We start from the raw sequence: 18,044 nt of genomic DNA on the forward strand, positions 1-18,044 counted from the left end.
CCGCTCCCAACCTACCCTTCAAGTCATGTGCTGGGTGTAGGCTGCCCCCTGGTGGCCACAAAGGGAAAGTCTTATCCTCACACTAAGTGGTTAGGGTAGCCGCTGGCCTGTCAGGTAAGCAAGCAGGTTGGCAGGGCAGAAAGAATCCTGGGTTATTCTGGAGTGCATAAGCAGAGGGCCAGGGTGGTCAGAAACAAAAGAAAACAGAGATGGAGAGCAAGCTGAGACTCCCACACACAAGTGAAACAGTAAGAAAGCCTGTCACACACTAAAAGGACCAAGATGTACTCAAGGCCCTGTTATAAAAGTGAGTTCTAGGCCAGCCCTGGTGGTACAGCCCGGGCACCAGCACCAAGGAACAGCAGCAGGAGAACTACAGCAAATCTGAGACCGACCTCATCTGCACAGAAGCTCCAGGCCAGCCAGGGCTATCAGTGAGATTGTCTCCAAAGAAAAAAAGAAAGAGCGGGCAGTGGGGTGCATACTGTTAATCCCAGCACTCGAGAGTCAGAGGCAGGCAGATCTCTGAGTTCAAGGCCAGCCTGGTCTACAGAGTAAATTCCAGGACAGCCAGGACTACACAGAGAAACCTTGTCAAACCAAACTAATAATAATAACAACAACAACAAGAAGGCCAAGTTATGTGGCTCATACTTTTAAACTCAGCATTTGGAAAGCAGATCTCTGTGAATCAAGGCCAGCCTATACACAATGAGTTCCAGGCCATCTAGAGCTTCATGATGAGACTTTGTCTCAAAAAAAAAAAAAAAAAAAGGACTGAAAAAGAGAGATAGTTCAGTGCTCAGTGTTTGAGAGCACTGGCTGCTCTTCCAGAGGACCTGGGTTCTGTCCCCAGCACCTTCATGGTGGCTCACAAGCCTCTGTAACTCAAGTTCCAAAGAAAGGATCTGATGCCCTTTTCTGGCCTTGCAGGTACCAGGCAAGCATGTGGTGCATAGACACATAGGCAGGCAAAACACCCACTCACGATTAATTAGTTAACTAATTAATTAATTACAAGTACGCCTCCTGCTGGGCACACGCCTTTAATTCCAGCACTCGGAAGGCAGGGACAGGCAGATCTCTGTGAGTTCGAATCCAGCCTGGGCTACACAGTGAGTTCCAGGACAGGCTCCGAAGCTACACAGAGAAACCCTGTCTCGAAAAACAAAACACAACAAAACACAACAAAACACAACACGCCCCCATCGCCAGCGCCCACTCTGGTGCAGCTGCGCACATGTCCTAACTGGTGTGTGTGCAGGTCAGAGGAGAAGTGTCAAGAATCAGTCTTCTTCTTCCTCCTCTTCCACCATGTCGGTCCCAGGGACTGAGTTCAAGTTGTCAGACCTTGTGGCAAGTGCCTTGGCCTGCTGAGCCATATTCCTGTACCCTCCCTGCCCGCCCCAGCCCCCTTTTTTTTTCTTGAGGTTTTGCTGTTGTTCAGGCTGGTCTTGAACTCCTGAGCTCAAACTGCTATCAGTACACAGGTTCTTAAACCCACCACAATTTCCATGTATTTAAAGAGAAATTAGGCATGCCTGTAGTCACAGAAACTTGGGAGACTGAGGCAGAAGGATTGCTGCTGTGGGATGGTCTGTATGTCAAATTACTCTGATTGGTCAATAAATAAAACACTGATTGGCCAGTGGCTAGGCAGGAAGTATAGGCGGGACTAACAGAGAGGAGAAAAGAAAGAACAGGAAGGCGGAAGGAGACACTGCCAGCTGCCGCCATGACCAGCAGCATGTGAAGACGCCGGTAAACCACAAGCCACATGGCAAGGTATAGACTTGTGGAAATGGATTAATTTAAGCTATAAGAACAGTTAACAAGAAGCCTGCCACGGCCATACAGTTTGTATGCAATATAAGTCTCTGTGTTTATTTGGTTGGGTCTGAGCGGCTGTGGGACTGGCAGGTGACAAAGATTTGTCCTGACTGTGGGCAAGGCAGGAAAACTCGAGCTACAGATTGCCTTGACTTCAAAGCCAACTTGGCCTATAGAATGAGAGTTTGTCTCAAAACAAGTAGAAATTAGAAAACAAATTGAGGGGCTGGAGAGATGGCTCAGAGGTTAAGAGCACTGACTGCTCTTCCAAAGGTCCTGAGTTCAATTCCCAGCAACCACATGGTGGCTCACAACCATCTGTAATGAGACCTGGTGCCCTCTTCTGGCCTGCAGGGACATATGCTGTATACATAATAAATAAATCTTAAAAAAAAAAAAAAAGAAAAGAAAAGAAAGAAAGAAAGAAAGAAAACAAATTGAACCAGGCATGGTGGCACACACCTTTGATCCCAGCACTCAGGAGGCAGAGGCAGGCCGAGAAAGAAAGAGAGGGAGGGAGGGAGGGAAGGAGAGAAGGAAGGAAGGAAGGAAGGAAGGAAGGAAGGAAGGAAGGAAGGAAGGAAGGAAGGAAGGAAGGAAGGAAGGAAGGAAGGAAGGAAGTTGACAAAGGGAAGTGGATTTGCTCTAGTTTGGTCAGATTGGGAGGGAGATCAACCCAGCCCTAGCCAGCGTCTCCATAACAAACTGTCCTCAGGGTCAATCTGTCCTGCAGTGACCACAGGGTCAGTCTGTTCTGCTGTGACCTCAGGGTCAGTCTGTCCTGACTCCTAACAGATTTTAAATCTTCCTGTCTGCCCAGAGGGCCTCAGCCTTTGCAGCTCCCGGTATGAGATCCTTGGGAAAGTTCAAATTTCGTCAGGTGCGTTGTCTCGGGCGTCTACTAGACAGAGGGAGAGACACAAATGTCTCCTTAGAACCATGTTCTCCAACATATGGGTCGAGACCCCTCTGCGGTCAAATGACTCCATCATAGGGGTCACTTATCAGTGCATATTAGATATTTCCATTAAGATTCATAACACTAGCTACACAGAGAAACCCTGTCTCGAAAAACCAAAAAAAAAAAAAAAAAGATTCATAACACTAGCAAAGTTACACTTTTTTTTTTTTTTTTTTTTTGGTTTTTCGAGACAGGGTTTCTCTGCGTAGCTTTGCGCCTTTCCTGGAGCTCACTTGGTAGCCCAGGCTGGCCTCGAACTCACAGAGATCCACCTGGCTCTGCCTCCCAAGTGCTGGGATTAAAGGCGTGCGCCACCACCGCCCGGCCAAGTTACACTTTTGAAGTAGCAATGAAACAATTTAATGGCTGGGGGTCACCACAGCATGAGGAACTGTATTAAAGGGTCGCAGCGTTAGGAAGGCTGAGAACCACTGAGTGCTTTAGAATAATCAGGATGTTTATGATAGCACTCTAATTTATTTTTCTATGCAAGTGTGTGAACGTGTGTGCCGTATGTGTATACATGTGCGACTACCCATCTGTGTGGGCGCAGGCCAGAAGACATCAGTGTCTCGAACTCTGTGCTTTCTTTCTTCGAGACCTCTCCCTGAACTTAGAGCTAAGCGGGCAGTCAGCCAGCCCCAGTGATCCTCCTGTCTCCGCCCTTCAAGAGTGCGGAGATATTGTGACGAGCAGGGAGTTCATTGGTCAGCCAACCCCCTAGATGATGTCCCCACGCTGCTGAAATAGCCCTTTAAAACTGGTTTTTCTAAGAAGCACCTGGGGCCAAAGCAGGCTGGAAGCCTGGCATCCCCAGCTGTGCTGACGATGTCGGTACTTTGGGTCAGCTGCTTCTGCAGCCTGCTAACTTCCTCTTGAGTAATGAACGCTTCTCGTCCCCCTTCAAGACTAAGGGCTTACAGATAAGGCTTGTTTGCTTGCGATAAGGTCTCGATATGAAGCCCTGGCTAGCTTTGAGACCATGTTGTTCTTGAACTCACAAAGACCTGCTTTGTCTCTGCCTCCCAAATTCTGGGATTAAAGGTAGGTGCTGCCATGCTCAGCTGTGGAGAGCTCGGCCTGTGGGCTACAGGGCGTTCACTCTGCACTTAGGACGTCCACACAAGATGTGTCTTTTGAATGTGCTCGGTGTATTCACACAATCATTCCTTACACTGTCACGCTAATATAAGAGAAGAACAGACATCTCACCAAGTGGGGACCGCTGTTTGGGCAGAAATGCTGCAAGATTCCACTGGGGATTCTTCTCCGGGGAGGGTGCTTCAGAAACCTGCGGGCTCTACCCAAGTCTGCCAAGTCCTTCAGGTGTACCAAGTGGGAGGATGGCACTGATGGAGGTTCAGGAGGTCCCTGAGAGTGTAGGCCAATGGTTAGCGCTGTTAGGTGAGAGTGTGTGGGCCCAGTAACAGTGCCTCAAGTCCAGTGGTCACTGAAGCTATGGCCACACACAGAGTCTCAAGTCCTCTTGCCGATGTATATCGACCTAGAGGCTAGAGAAGCTGTGGCAGCTTGGAGCACAGCATGGGCAGGGCCATCCCAGAGACTATTACCGAAATTCCAATTTCTGCATCCTTTCACTGGGCAGTAGCTTTGCGCTCTCAGGGGTCACACCGTGGGGCTGGTTCACCTGCTCGTCAACATCATCGTTAGCTTATCGGGGCCTATCCCTGGCTAGGCTGGTGTCTGAGGTGCTGGCCTGCCTGGAGCTTGCTTCTCAGGCCTAATGTTTCTCAGTGTTCCAAGGCTCATAACACGGTTTCTGAGCTCAACAAAACGGTTTTGAAGTTCTGCTCCTAACACCAGCTCAAACGTTTTTTTTTTTTTTTTTTGGTTTCTGTTTTCTTTTGTTGGTCTTTCGAGACAGGGTTTCTCTGTGTAGCCCTGGCTATCCTGGAACTCACTCTGTAGACCAGGCTGGCCTCAAACTCAGAGATCCACCTGCCTCTGCCTCCAACACCCAGCAAATAGTTTTATTAATGAAAAAAGGAAGCCAGGTATGATGGCACACACCTTTAATCCCAGCATTTGGGAGGCAGAAGCAGATGGATCTCTGTGAGTTCCAGGCTAGGCTGGTCTACAGAGTGAGTTCCAGGCCAGTGAAGGCTACACAAAGAAACCCTGTCTTGGGGAAAAAAAGCACTTGGTGTGGAAAGGCTTTGTTTTACCTCACAGGATACAGTCCACCATTGTGAGAAGCTGAGGCAGGAACTCAAGGCAGGCGCCTGGTAGAGGAACCGACTGACTTGTCACTCTCTAATCCTAACTTGTGGCAAGTTGCCATTAAAACCACCCACCACGACGTCTTTTGTGTAATTCGTATGAGATGACACACGTAAAAGCCATGTTCTCATCTCTAACACCAGCACTTGGGAGGGGGGCCAGGGGGAGACAGGCAGAGTCTTAGGGCTCTCTGCTAGTCAGCCTAGCTGAATTGGAAAGCTCCAGGTTTAGGGAGAGACCCTGTCTCAAAAAAGAAGGTGAAGGGCGAGAGGAAGACATGACCTCTGGCCTCCACATACAGCATGTTACGTGAGGATAGGGTAGGGTGAGGTCCCAGGAGCAAATCTTTCCTTTCCAGTTTTAGATTGGGCTGCTTCCTTGGAAAGGATGAGAATCTCCAGATAAAGGGAACTGAGAAGAAGCAGGGGCCTCTCCCACCCCAGGAACAACTTGGAGAGCCAGGAACAGTACTGTCTCTCTAAACCCCACCCCCACCCCAGCAGGGCTGGTCCGAAACTCACCCAGGTCTTGAACCCTAGGTCTTCCTTCCTCAGCCTCCCAGAAAGGATCCCAGGCATGGGCCACCACATCTGGCTCCAGAATCCTCTTAGAAAATCAAGTCTTTCTCAGGAGCCCACGACCCTCTGCCCCCACCCAGCGCCAGTCACCCTCGCCCCGCCCTCTGAGGCTGGCAGCTGGAGCATCTGCAAGGCTTGGAACATCTTTTGGGGCCCATACCGAGCTCTGGGAACCAAGTTTCCATTCTCCTCCAGCTATTCCTGCTGCTGCTGCTGCTGCTGCTGCTGGATCTTACCCAAGTCACCCCCTCACTTCCCAGGCCTGTTGGATAAAGTGACAGTTCTGATTCTGTTCCCAGAGCTCTTTGAGGGTCCGCTGGAAAGCTCTTCCTGACCCTTCTGCTAGCCAAGCTGAGCTCATGTGGTCACATTTTACTTCCTCAAATCCCCCAAGCTAAAATCACTCTCCCCGATCCCATCTATCTCTGCATCTCTCTGCCTGGAAGGCTCTTTCTTTCCTCCTTGTAAATGCCTATTCATCCTTGGGTTTCAGATAAAATGTCAGCGCCCCTTTGGAGACCTCTTTGTTCTTCATAGCCTTACAGCCCTGGGAGAAACTTGCTGCGGGCCGCAGAAATATATCATAAGAACTCAGCTGGTTATGGCAAAGTCACTACCTGGAGGAATCAGGGAATTCCTCCAGAGGAAGCCAAATCCCAAGGAGTTTTTGGTGTTACTTGGCTTGTTTCATATCAGCTGTCTTCTGTTATGAAAATCATGTGTGCCTTCATAGTTTTTCCAATTGACTTTCCCCTAAGAAGGACTAACAGTGTAGACTGAGCACTCTCTGGACATACACATTCCAGGTATTTGGAGAACAGCCTCAGGAAAGGCTTTCTCTGGAATCAGATTATCTATCTCCCTTGGCCACTTTCAAGGACTACAGGAAACATCACCCAGGTGGGCGCCCATCGTTAGTCCCAGGTGGACTAACAATGGTAACAGCCCACGTGCAAGTCTCCTGACTTACGGTAAATTCCACAAGGGGACACCGCCTAGGAGAGGTGGACGTTAATAGCTTTACACAATTTAGCTCTGACCCTCCCTTTATATACTGGGACTTCCAGGGCACAAGAGGAGAAGAGAAAAGAGAATGGAAGAACTAGATGGGTAAGAACTTGAGAGGAAAAAACTGAGATGGGGAAGAAGTAGATTGAAGGGCTACAGGAGAGTACTAGAGGAACGAGATGGAAGATGAGAAAGAGCCAGATGGGGAAGAACAAGATGAAGTAGAACGAGAAGAGGAGAGAGGAGACGGGAGGGGAGATGATATGGGAAGGAACAAAGTGGATGAGAACCTAGAAGGGACAGAACTAGACAAAGGAATTAAGATAGAACCTAGAGGGGATCACAGACAAGTGTAGAGAGAAATCAGGCTAAAGATGACCTAAATGAGAGCAGAATATAAGCTTGTAACTGTCACAGAATAATAAAGTATATGGACTAAGGAGTTTTGTGTACATAGATTCATTTCTTTTCATCAAAGATTAATTGTCAGCTGGTTGTAGATTCTTCCCGGACCCTGGGAGGGGACTATCGAGGGGCTGGACCCCCATAGTCCCCGATAGAAACTCTTTTCTTTCTGTGTGCATGGTGCATGCCTGCTCATGTATGTGTGGGAGTGTGGGTGTCTGACACACACATGATGGCCAGAGGGTTGAACCAGAGCTCTGGGAAAGTAGTTTCTCCTGACCCTTCCGTGTGCTGAGCGGCTGACCAGAACTTCAAGGCTCTGAAGAATCTGAAATGTTGCGGGTCCAGAACCAAATTACCTTGGGTCATCTTCAGCCTTCTCCATAGGCATTGTTACCTTCCCTCCTCTGTCCTTGACCTAACAGCTTTCTGACAATGAGGTAAGGCTTTTGGAATGTACAGAACACTGCTTTTCCTTTGGAATGCATTAACTTAGCAGACCAGCAGCTTCCATCATCCCAGAAGCCAAGACTGTCATCCGAAGCCTGTAACAGGCCTCAGATTCACTGTAACCCATCTCTGACGTCTCCAGCAATGTATCTGAAAAGTGTCTTTCTTTTCTCTGTTACTGTGAAAACTTCATCAAATCATTTCCACACTGGAACATGGACATTTGGGGTGACCTAAACTTGTTCCCAGACCATGGTCACTCGTATTTGGCTCCAGAATAAACTATGTCCGTCCTTTTGAGGTGAGAGGTGTGTTTTTGTGTCAGCAGAGGACAATCTCGGGTGTCACCTTCTACCTTGAGACGGGGTGTCTTCCTGGTGCGTCCCTTTGTACACCAAGGCAGCTGTCTCTTCCTCTCATATCTCCTAACACTGGGACTGCAGACTGCCACTACCGGGCCAGCTTTATGTGGGTCCTGCAGATTCGCACGCAGGTCCTCAGGTGCAAGTGCTTTATCCACGGACCTATCTCCTCACCCAGGGAAATCCTGATTTGGTTTCCAGGTCTCTGGCCACAAAGGACAGCTGAGGCCATCCTTCGCCCGTCCAGCAGTAGCAGGGGCAGTGTCTGATACGAAAGAAAATCCAAATACATAGTTATTAGATGAGGGGTTGAAGGTAGAGCGCGGTGGTGGAGTCCTTGGCTGGTTTCAATTCTCATCACTGAAAAGAGTGGCTGGCTGGATGAAAGGCGACTCGCAGAAGAAAGCGGGCTGCTCCCCAAAAGGGCTTGAGCATGCGCAGCGTCCCATATGGCCGTGGATGTTTGATGGGGTCACGCGTCCTCCAGGCACGCGCGTGGTCAGCGGACCCAGAGGGTCTGGGTCCGGAAACCAAGTTTCCAGCCGGGTAGCTGGAGCCCCATCCTTCAGGCCACGTGGCCCCAAGTCCGCAGCCGATTGGATGCGGGCAGCACCGCCCCTGGCCCTGAGCTAGCGTTGGTTGTGAGCGGTCCTCCGCAAGGTTGGCCTCATGGAAGCCGCGGTGCTGGCGGTGGTTCTGGGGTTCCTACTCCTGGCCGGGGGCTCGGTGGGCGACGAGGCTCGGGAGGCGGAGGCCGTACGGGAGCTGGTGGCCCGGCTGCTGGGACCCGGGCCGGCGGCCGATTTCTCGGTGTCGGTAGAGCGCGCGCTGGCAGCCGAGTCAGGTCTGGACACCTACAGCCTGAGCGGCGGCGGCGGGAAACCGGTGCGTGTGCGCGGCTCCACGGGGGTGGCGGCCGCCGCGGGACTGCACCGCTACCTGCGCGACTTCTGCGGCTGCCAGGTGGCCTGGTCCGGCTCTCAGCTGCACCTGCCGCGGCCGCTGCCCGCCCTGGCCGAAGAGCTGACCGAGGCCACGCCCAACAGGTATAGGTCCTAAGTGGCTTGGGCAGCCGCCTGTAGCCCAGGGGCACCCACTGTGGGTGAGGCTCACCACGCTGGGGTGGGGACAGCCGCAGCTACCGACACCTGGAAGCCCGAGGAGGAAGTGCTGGCTCTGGGGTCCCACCGCTGTGCCTTCAGATCTTAGCTCCCCCACTAACGAGATGTGTGTTCTTAAGCAAAGTCACTTTAGCTTCTCAGAGCCCCGGCTGCAAATCATGACGCCCACCGCGCTGCTGATTGAGACTCTGAGCGTGATGGTAGAATTTCGAAGGCGTTCTCGTGATCCATGCATTCCATGCTCCTCCTTTGGCCTCTCTGAAGATGCCGTGGAGTGACCCATCCCGAAGCCCCGGGCCTTTATTCTAGCATTTGTCACACTGTATGGGCATGATGTGTGTCCAGTTCCCCGCCCCCCCCCATCAAACTGCAGGACTGGGAACCCTCTTCAGAACAGAGACCAATTTTGCACCGACACCCTAGGACCCCCCCCCACACACACGACGCACAGTAGGGGCTCTGGACATGTTGGATGAAAATGAAGTTATGTATTCACAATAGCTATTAGATTATGGAGCCCTGAGGGACGTTCCAGCACTATGTATTGGCTTTACCTGGGGTGAAAATGGAATGACCAGTAGAGGGACCACTTTGAAACCTTTGCCCACTGTCGTGTGTGTGTGTGTGTGTGTGTGTGTGTGTGTGTGTGTGTGTGCGCGCGCGCGCGCGCTCCGGGGTAGTATTCCAGAGCCAGGCCGCCTCTGAGGTTTTCCAGGGTGATGGGTGAGTGAGGCATCCCATATGTCCCCAATACTGTCCCCCCACCTGCAGGTATCGCTATTACCAGAATGTGTGCACGCACAGCTACTCCTTCGTGTGGTGGGACTGGGCCCGTTGGGAGCAAGAGATTGACTGGATGGCGCTGAATGGCATCAACCTGGCACTGGCTTGGAATGGCCAGGAGGCCATCTGGCAGCGGGTTTGTGCCAACCTGGCCCCTCACGCTCTCCTCCACAACTCACACACTCACTGGCCCTGGGGGACTGATGCTTCTCTGGGTGGGACAATCCATCTGGGTGCTTCCTGTAGATGAGAATCCAGCAACCTACTGTAACCACTGGAAATGGCGGTACATGCCTGTACTCCATAATCCCAGTACTCAGGTAGAGGTAGGAGGATTAGAAGTTTGAGGTTAGGGTGGTGGTGGTGGTGGTGCACACCCTTAGTCCTAGTATTGGGGAGACAGAGGCAGATGGATCTCTGTGAATTCGAGACCAGCCTGGTCTACAGAGTGAGTACCAGGACAGCTAGGGCTACACACACACACACACACACACACACACACACACACACACACAAAAAAAAAAAAAGGAAGAAAGAAGTCAAGGTCATCTTCTGCTACATAGTGATCATTAGTCTTAATCAAGTCCCTTCCCTTTGGCCAACCTTGCTCCAAGACCTTAGTTTTCCTTCTGTTGCTATAATAAAACCCCATGATCTAAAGCAACTTGGAAGGAAATAGTCCATTCGGCTCACACATCCCAGTCACAGACCATCGTGGAGGGAAACCAAGGCAGAGCTCAGGCAGGGCGGGAACCATGGAGGCAGAGGCTGCAGAGGAACACTGCTTATATTGACGTGCTCCTGATTTCCTCAGTTTGCCTTCTTGCACACCCAGAACCTCCTGCCTGGGAATGGCGCTGCCCACAGTGGGCTGGGCCCTTCCATATCAATCATCAGTCAAGAAAATGCCCCACAGGATTGCCTACAGGCCAATCTGATGGGGGGTATTTTCTCAGTTGAAGTTTCCTTTTCCCAGATGACCCCTAGCTTAAGTAAAGTTGATAACAACAACAACAACTAATAATAATAATAATAGGGGGCTGGAGAGATGGCTCAGAGGTTAAGAGCACTGACTGCTCTTCCAGAGGTCCTGAGTTCAATTCCCAGCAACCACATGGTGGCTCACAACCATCTGTAATGAGATCTGGTGCCCTCTTCTGGCCTGCAGTCATATATGCTGTATACATAATAAATAAATCTTTTAAAAAATTAAATAATAATAAAAGAAACAAACAAAATAACCCACACAGAGACTCTCCCTGGATCACAAAGAAAGCCCCTTTGGGTCCCCTATCTTCACCCATCCCACAAAGGTGACACTGAGTGCCTTCTCCTACTCAACAGGTCTGTGTCCTCCTGGCCTGGGAGCTCCCTGTAGGCTGGGTTCCAATTCTAGCTTAGTAGCGACAGTACCCAGCCCAGAGAAGTGATGAATGAGTGCTTGTGACGTGGAGTGATGGATGGAGAGTCCTGTGTTTATAGGTGTGGGGCTCTGCTCTTCTGCAGGTGTACCTGGCCTTGGGCCTGACCCAGCCGGAGATTGATGAGTACTTCACCGGTCCTGCCTTCCTGGCCTGGGAACGCATGGGTAACCTGCACACCTGGGGTGGCCCCCTCTCCCGCCCCTGGCACCTCAAACAACTCTACCTGCAGGTAAAGCGTGGGGAGGGGAAAGGCAGAATGGGCGCTGGGTGGTCTCAGATCCAGGGACGGTGGTGCTTAGCTAGCCTCGGGCTCTTAACTGGTCCATAGGAACCCTCCCTCCCTCCCTGAGTAAGCAAGCCCCCCCCACTCCAAGAGGACCTGTCACATTGACCTCTGCCCCTCCCAGCATCGGATCCTGGACCGGATGCGCTCCTTCGGCATGATCCCAGTGCTGCCTGCCTTCGCAGGACATGTCCCCAAGGCCATCACCAGGTGAGGCCCTCCCTACTCAACTCACAGGGGAAAGGTTTGCCCTGAAAAGCATGATGTCAACACTGGAGCTTGGGAGGCTGGTGTCACTTGACTCCTGGTTCTGTGGTCAGCCACTGCCTGGACAGATTATTTGACGTCTCCGTGAATCAGTTTCCTTGCTTGTGAAATGGAATCATCGCTGGGTGTGATGGGGACACTCTTCCAATCTCTGTATTCAGGAGATCGAGACTGGGACACCACCAGTTCCAGGCCAGCCTGAACTACATAGAGAAACACAGGCTTTATGTGTGTAAATTTGTACACCCGGGGGCGGGCCCCGCTGCAGAGGTGGCTCAGATAAGAGCACCTGCTGCCCTTGCAGAGGACCATGGTTTGGTTCTCAGCGCCCACAGGGTAGTTCACAGCCATCTGTAACTCCTGTTCCTCCTGTTCCCGGGGAGCTGATGACCTTTCAGGAGCTGCATGCACATAGTACAGGTACATAAATGCAGACAAACACTCACACACGTAAAATAAAAATAAATGAATCTCAAAAGTACTCCCTAATTGTTAGCATCACACTTAGAAAACTCACCAGATTTAAAAAGGTTTTCATTGATTTTATGTGTATGGGTGTTTTGCCTGTATGGATGTCTGTGTACCACATGCGTGCCTGGTGATGGTGGAGAAGGAAAAAGGGCATGGGGTTCTCTGAGGCTGGAGTGACGGATGGCTATGAACTACCCTGTGGGTGCTGGGACTCAAACCTGGGTCCTCTGCAAGAGCAGCCAGTGCTCCTAACTGCTAAGCTATCTCTTCAGTCGCTAACTTAAATTTTGTGTGTGTGTGTGTGTGTGTGTGTGTGTGTGTAATTTTATTACTTAATAAATAGTTCCCTCCCTGCTGTCCTGCCAGCCTGCATGCATATTGCCAGGCACAGAATGTCAGTGAGTAAGTAGCTGCTCTTTCCAGTGGCCTAGGGAGGGTGTTGGTCCTCTGTCTTCTCTGCTGTGGCTGGACGGACCTTCAAGGTCCAGCTGAGGCACCTTCTTTGTCAAGCCTTGCCAGCACCTCCAGGGACCCTCAGCATGCCCGGGAGCACCTGGCACACACTACTGTCACAGTGTGACACTCCTGGCTGCCTGCTCCCCCGCCATCTTGCTCACCAAGTGGTGGGAACCTTATTCTTTTCATTCAGTGAACATTTTCCCAGGTGCCTACACATGTCAGACCCAGTCCTGTGCTGGGTCCTGGGGATGTAGTGACAAAGGTGTCCATGGCTCTGTCCCTAAGGAGAGATCATTGGCAGAGGAAGATAGCAGAGCTTTTGAGACAGATGGCTCTTAGGGACAGTGAGGAAGAAGCAGGTAGCCTTAGAGGTGGAGGAAATGATACCAGGCAAGGGGCAAAGCACGTGTAAAGGCATGGAGGTGTGAGAAACCCAGACACAGTCCGGAAAGCCACAGATGTGAGGCCGATGAGGGGTATCAGGCCAAGTCAAACACTGCGTCAGCCTCCACCAACCCTGATCCTTTTTTTCCTCCATAGGGTGTTCCCACAAGTCAATGTCACCCAGTTGGGCAGCTGGGGACATTTCAATTGCTCCTTCTCCTGCTCCTTCCTTCTGGCTCCAGGAGACCCCATATTCCCCCTCATCGGGAGCCTCTTCCTACGGGAGCTGACCAAAGAGTTTGGCACAGATCATATCTATGGGGCTGACACTTTCAACGAGATGCAACCTCCCTCCTCGGAGCCCTCCTACCTCACCGCAGCCACTGCGGCTGTCTATGAGGCCATGATTGCGGGTATGGTGGCTAGGAAACCCCTTGGGGTATCAGGGCGAGGGGATGGGTGGGAGGAGGACCCGTGCCCTGGGGACACCACACGTTCCAGCTCAGCCAGCCTTAGTGCACATATGCCGTCTCTCACTTTCCCACTCCGGGGGCTGAGGTCTGGCTGGCAGTGGCCAGTGACATATGACCTGGGGTTCGTTCCTTCCCCTCTAGTGTCATGGAGTGGGATGCCCCAGCCTTGTAAAAAAAAGGGGGGGCCATTGAGCACAACCTATTAAAAAGATTTTAGGGGGCTGGAGAGATGGCTCAGAGGTTAAGAACACTGACTGGTCTTCCAGAGGTCCTGAGTTCAATTCTCAGCAACCACATGGTGGCTCACAACCATCTGTAATGAGATCTGGCGCCCTCTTCTGGCATGCAGGCATATGTGCATGCAGAACACTGTAAACACTGGATACATTTTAAAAAAAAGATTTTAAGCCAGGCATGATGGCACATGCCTGTAACTCCAGCGCTTGAGAGGTGGAAGCAGAAGGATCAGGAGTTCAAGGCCAGCCTGGGATACTTGAGACCTCTTGTATAATAATAGAGGGACCAGCCTTAATATTATACATCCCAGGGGCTCAGGAGAGAGAACTACTAACGGCGAGGACTATTTTCAGGAAATATAATCTCAGCACACCGAGTTCTATAGTCCACTTGCTTTAATTCCTCTGGCATAACATCCTTTATACACAGCTTCAGTTCTGTTCTCATGTCTAGCTCCTTTCTTGCCTGATTTCTCTATATTTATCTACTGTCCCCTCTAGGCTCTATCTTAATTCCTTCATCTAGTTCTGCCCCTTCTAGGTTCTCATCTATCTAGTTCTTTCCCCTATCAGCTCCTCTCACATCTCCTCTCTCATCTGGCTCTTCCTCATCTTGTTCTTCCCCATCTGGCTCTTCCTCATCTTCCATCTCGTTCCTCTAGTCCTCTCTTTTAGCCCTCCATTCTAGTTCTTCCCCATCTCATTTTGTTCCTCTCAAGTTCTTACCCATCTAGTTCTTCCATTCTCTTTTCTCTTCCCCTCTGCCTCCTGGAAGTCCCGGTATATAAAGGGAGGGTCCGAGCAAAATTGTGTAAAGCTATTACTTAACGTCCACCTCTCCTAGGCGGTGTCTCCTTGTGGAATTTACCGTAAGTCAGGAGACTTGCCTGTGGGCTGTTATCATGCCCCACCTGGGTGGTGTTTCCTGTAGTCCTTGAAAGTGGCCAAGGGAGATATCTGATTCCAGAGAAAGCCTTTCCCTGAGGCTGTTCTCCAAATAACCTGGAATGTGTATGGCCAGAGAGTGCTCAGTCTACACTGTTAGTCCTTCTTAGGGAAAAGTCAATTGGGAAAGCTATGAAGGCACACATGATTTTCATAACAGAAGACAGCTGATAATAACAAGCCAAGTAACACCAAAAACTCCTTGGGATTTGGCTTCCTCTGGAGGAATTCCCTGATCCCTCCAGGTAGTGACTTTGCCATAACCAGCTGAGTTCTTATGATAATCCTGCGGCCCGCAGCAGAGACCCTGAGCTCTCAAGTAGGGGGGTGGGTAGTAGGAGCAGCAAGGTGGCTTGGTGAGTTAAGGCATTCAAACCTAATGACCCGAGTTTGATCCGTGAAACCCACACAAAGATGGAATGAGAGGACCAACTCCACAAAGTTGTCCTGTGATTCCCACATGTGTGTTCACACATACACGTCATACACACAAACAACAACAATAATAAAGTTTTTATTTGGAGCCGAGCCGGGGGCATGGTGGCACATGCCTTTAATTTTAGTGTTCAGGAAGCAAAGGCAGGTGGATCTCTGTGAGTTGAGGTCTACACAGTGAGTTCCAGGACAGCCAGGGTGATGTAGAAAGATCCTGTCTCAAAACAAAACCTCAGCAACAAAAATTTATTTGGTTTCTACATCATGATTGAAATCGGTCATAAAGGTCAGAGGTTACACATCCTTCCTGTCCCGCAGATATGAGACCAAGACTCCTTTCTACCACTTATGGAAGAGAGGGGGCCCAAGTGAGGGAGAGCCCTCCGAGGGGTGCTCCGTCGTCCTGAAACAGACACACTGGCTTATGCTTCCTTGAGCAGTACTCTCCCAGCATGATCTGGAACCAGAGGTCCAAGCCTCACTGTGGAACCTACCCTATTTTTTTCTTTTTTTTTTTTTTGGGGGGGGGGGGTAGGAGGGTAGTTTCAAGACAGTGTTTCTTTGTGTAACAGCCTTGGCTGTCCTGGAACTTGTTTTGTAGACCAGGCTGGCCTAGAACTCACAAAGATCTGCTTGCCCCTGCCTCCCAAGTGCTGGGTTTAAAGGCCTGAGTCACCGTACCCAGCCCCTTTTATTTTTTCTTAGTTGAAAAGTTACAGCGGTGGTTGGTGGCTCACACCTTTAACCACAGCACTCAGGAGGCAGAGGCAAGCAGAGCTCTTGGAGTTCAAAGCCAGCCTGGTCTACAGAGTGAGTTCCAGGACAGCCAGAGCTACACAGAGAAACCCTGTCTCAGAAAAAAAAAAAAAAGTGACATCTATTTATGTATGTGCGAATGTATGCCACCCCAGGTGCACATGTGGAATTCACAGGACAGCTTGTAGGAGTCTGTTCTTTCCTTCCACCACGTGGGCTCGTGGATGGAAGCGCTGGATGTCAGGGTTAACATTAAGACCCTTTCCTGGCAGGGCCATCTCGTAGACCTGAGTCTCCGCCTTTTTATCTCACAAGGGAGATTAGAGATGAAATTTGAATCTTTTAATCATGAACACACTCAAATGCTTTATCTAAACCCAAATACTGCCAGATATGAGGCTTCTCAGGCCCAACCCCTGGGTCTCCTGATGGAGCAGGTCCAGAATTTCAGGGCCCAGGCATCCATGTCTTAAGCTTTCTGAATAGCTCTGATGTCCAAGAAGCCAGGTAAGTACTGTCCTGGAGGAGGCAGGATGAGGAGAAGGGTCCCAAAGGTGGCAGAGTAGCAGGTAGATCAGTCGATCATGGGGGATGATAGGACTTGTGATAATCGCCTGTTTCCTCACGGGCAGAATAGGGTCAGCATCAGCCCCTTCTCCTCTCCTCATCTCTCCTCTTTGTCTCCCCCCTCCCCCCACTGCAGTGGACCCTGATGCTGTGTGGCTGCTCCAAGGCTGGCTTTTCCAGCACCAGCCTCAATTCTGGGGCCCTGCTCAGATCAAGGCCGTGCTGGAGGCTGTGCCCCGTGGTCGTCTCTTGGTCCTGGACCTGTTTGCTGAGAGCCAGCCTGTTTACATCCACACAGCCTCCTTCCACGGCCAGCCCTTCATCTGGTGCATGCTGCACAACTTTGGGGGTAACCATGGCCTGTTTGGAACCCTGGAGGCTGTGAACCAAGGCCCCAGGGCAGCTCGCCTCTTCCCCAACTCCACCATGGTCGGCACCGGCATAGTCCCCGAGGGCATCGGCCAGAATGAAGTGGTCTATGCTCTCATGGCTGAGCTGGGTTGGCGCAAGGACCCTGTGCCGGATTTGGTGGCCTGGGTGAGCAGCTTTGCCAGCCGCCGATATGGGATCTCCCAACCGGATGCAGAGGCAGCCTGGAGACTCCTCCTCAGGAGTGTCTACAACTGTTCTGGGGAGACCTGCAGTGGGCACAATCGGAGCCCGCTGGTCAAGCGGCCATCACTACAGATGAGTACCACTGTCTGGTACAATAGATCAGACTTGTTTGAGGCTTGGCGGCTGCTGTTAACAGCTGCCCCAAACCTGACCGCCAGCCCAGCCTTCCGCTATGACCTGCTGGATGTCACCCGCCAAGCAGTGCAAGAGCTGGTCAGTTTGTGCTATGAAGAGGCAAGGACCGCCTACCTGAATAAGGAGCTGGACCTCTTGCTCAGGGCTGGAGGCCGTCTGGCCCATATGCTCCTACCTGCCTTAGATGAGCTGCTGGCCAGCGACAGCCGCTTCTTGCTGGGCAGCTGGTTGGATCAGGCCCGGGCCGTGGCTGTGAGTGAAGCTGAGGCCCAGTTTTATGAACAGAACAGCCGCTACCAGCTGACCCTGTGGGGGCCTGAGGGTAACATTCTGGACTACGCCAACAAGCAGCTGGCAGGACTGGTAGCCGATTACTACCAGCCACGCTGGGGTCTCTTCATGGAGACTCTGGCTCACAGCCTCGCCAGCGGCGTCCCCTTCCAGCAGCGCAAGTTTGAGAAGGATGTTTTCCCACTGGAGCAGGCCTTCGTTATCAACAAGAAGAGGTATCCCAGTCAACCCCAGGGGGACACTGTGGACCTAGCCAAGAAGATCTTCCTCAAATATCACCCCCAGGCAGGCTCTTTGTGACAGGCCAGTGGCCCAGGGACCTGCTGGAACAGGTCTTCAAACCTGGAAAAAGCACAGGATGATCCCTGTGCCTAGGGGAAGGAACCAGGGTCAGCCAGTGAGTGTTGATTGGAGGGAAGTGAGCTGCTCTATTCCTCTACCCCAGATCTGGGGGTTAAAGTACTGTTTTTGGTTAACAATAAACTGCTGAATCAGCTTGGCACTATTAAACTCAAGTACCATGTACTGCGGGTATGTCCAGAAGGGTTTGGGTGCACATGTGGG

At 51.3% G+C, this 18,044-nt stretch overlaps 1 protein-coding gene across 2 annotated transcripts; it reads left to right on the top strand.

The window, feature by feature from the left end:
- Positions 1 to 8,442: 8,442 nt before the first annotated feature.
- On the top strand, positions 8,443 to 17,995 carry Naglu (N-acetyl-alpha-glucosaminidase). 2 transcript variants are annotated; one of them, XM_006992907.4, is made up of 6 exons: positions 8,443 to 8,881; positions 9,728 to 9,875; positions 11,246 to 11,392; positions 11,571 to 11,656; positions 13,184 to 13,440; positions 16,576 to 17,995. In XM_006992907.4, exons 1-6 carry the CDS (start codon positions 8,505 to 8,507, stop codon positions 17,778 to 17,780), a joined length of 2,220 nt encoding a protein of 739 aa, XP_006992969.1. In that variant the 5' UTR covers positions 8,443 to 8,504; the 3' UTR covers positions 17,781 to 17,995. The 2 variants fall into 2 exon arrangements, with proteins under 2 accessions (XP_006992969.1, XP_076399522.1); XM_076543407.1 differs by lacking the exon at positions 9,728 to 9,875 and having other exon boundaries at positions 8,454 to 8,881.
- The last annotated feature ends 49 nt before the right edge of the window (positions 17,996 to 18,044 follow it).

This window comes from Peromyscus maniculatus, chromosome 8, assembly GCF_049852395.1.
Source record: "Peromyscus maniculatus bairdii isolate BWxNUB_F1_BW_parent chromosome 8, HU_Pman_BW_mat_3.1, whole genome shotgun sequence".
Lineage (NCBI taxonomy): Eukaryota > Metazoa > Chordata > Mammalia > Rodentia > Cricetidae > Peromyscus > Peromyscus maniculatus.

Bases quoted from the DNA above. Each gene is read 5' to 3' on its own strand.
- Naglu (XM_006992907.4), top strand. From the start codon at position 8,505: ATGGAAGCCGCGGTGCTGGCGGTGGTTCTGGGGTTCCTACTCCTGGCC. The intron at 9,876-11,245 runs GTTTGTGCCAAC...GCTCTTCTGCAG, and splicing joins AGGAGGCCATCTGGCAGCGG to GTGTACCTGGCCTTGGGCCT. The intron at 11,393-11,570 runs GTAAAGCGTGGG...TGCCCCTCCCAG, and splicing joins TCAAACAACTCTACCTGCAG to CATCGGATCCTGGACCGGAT.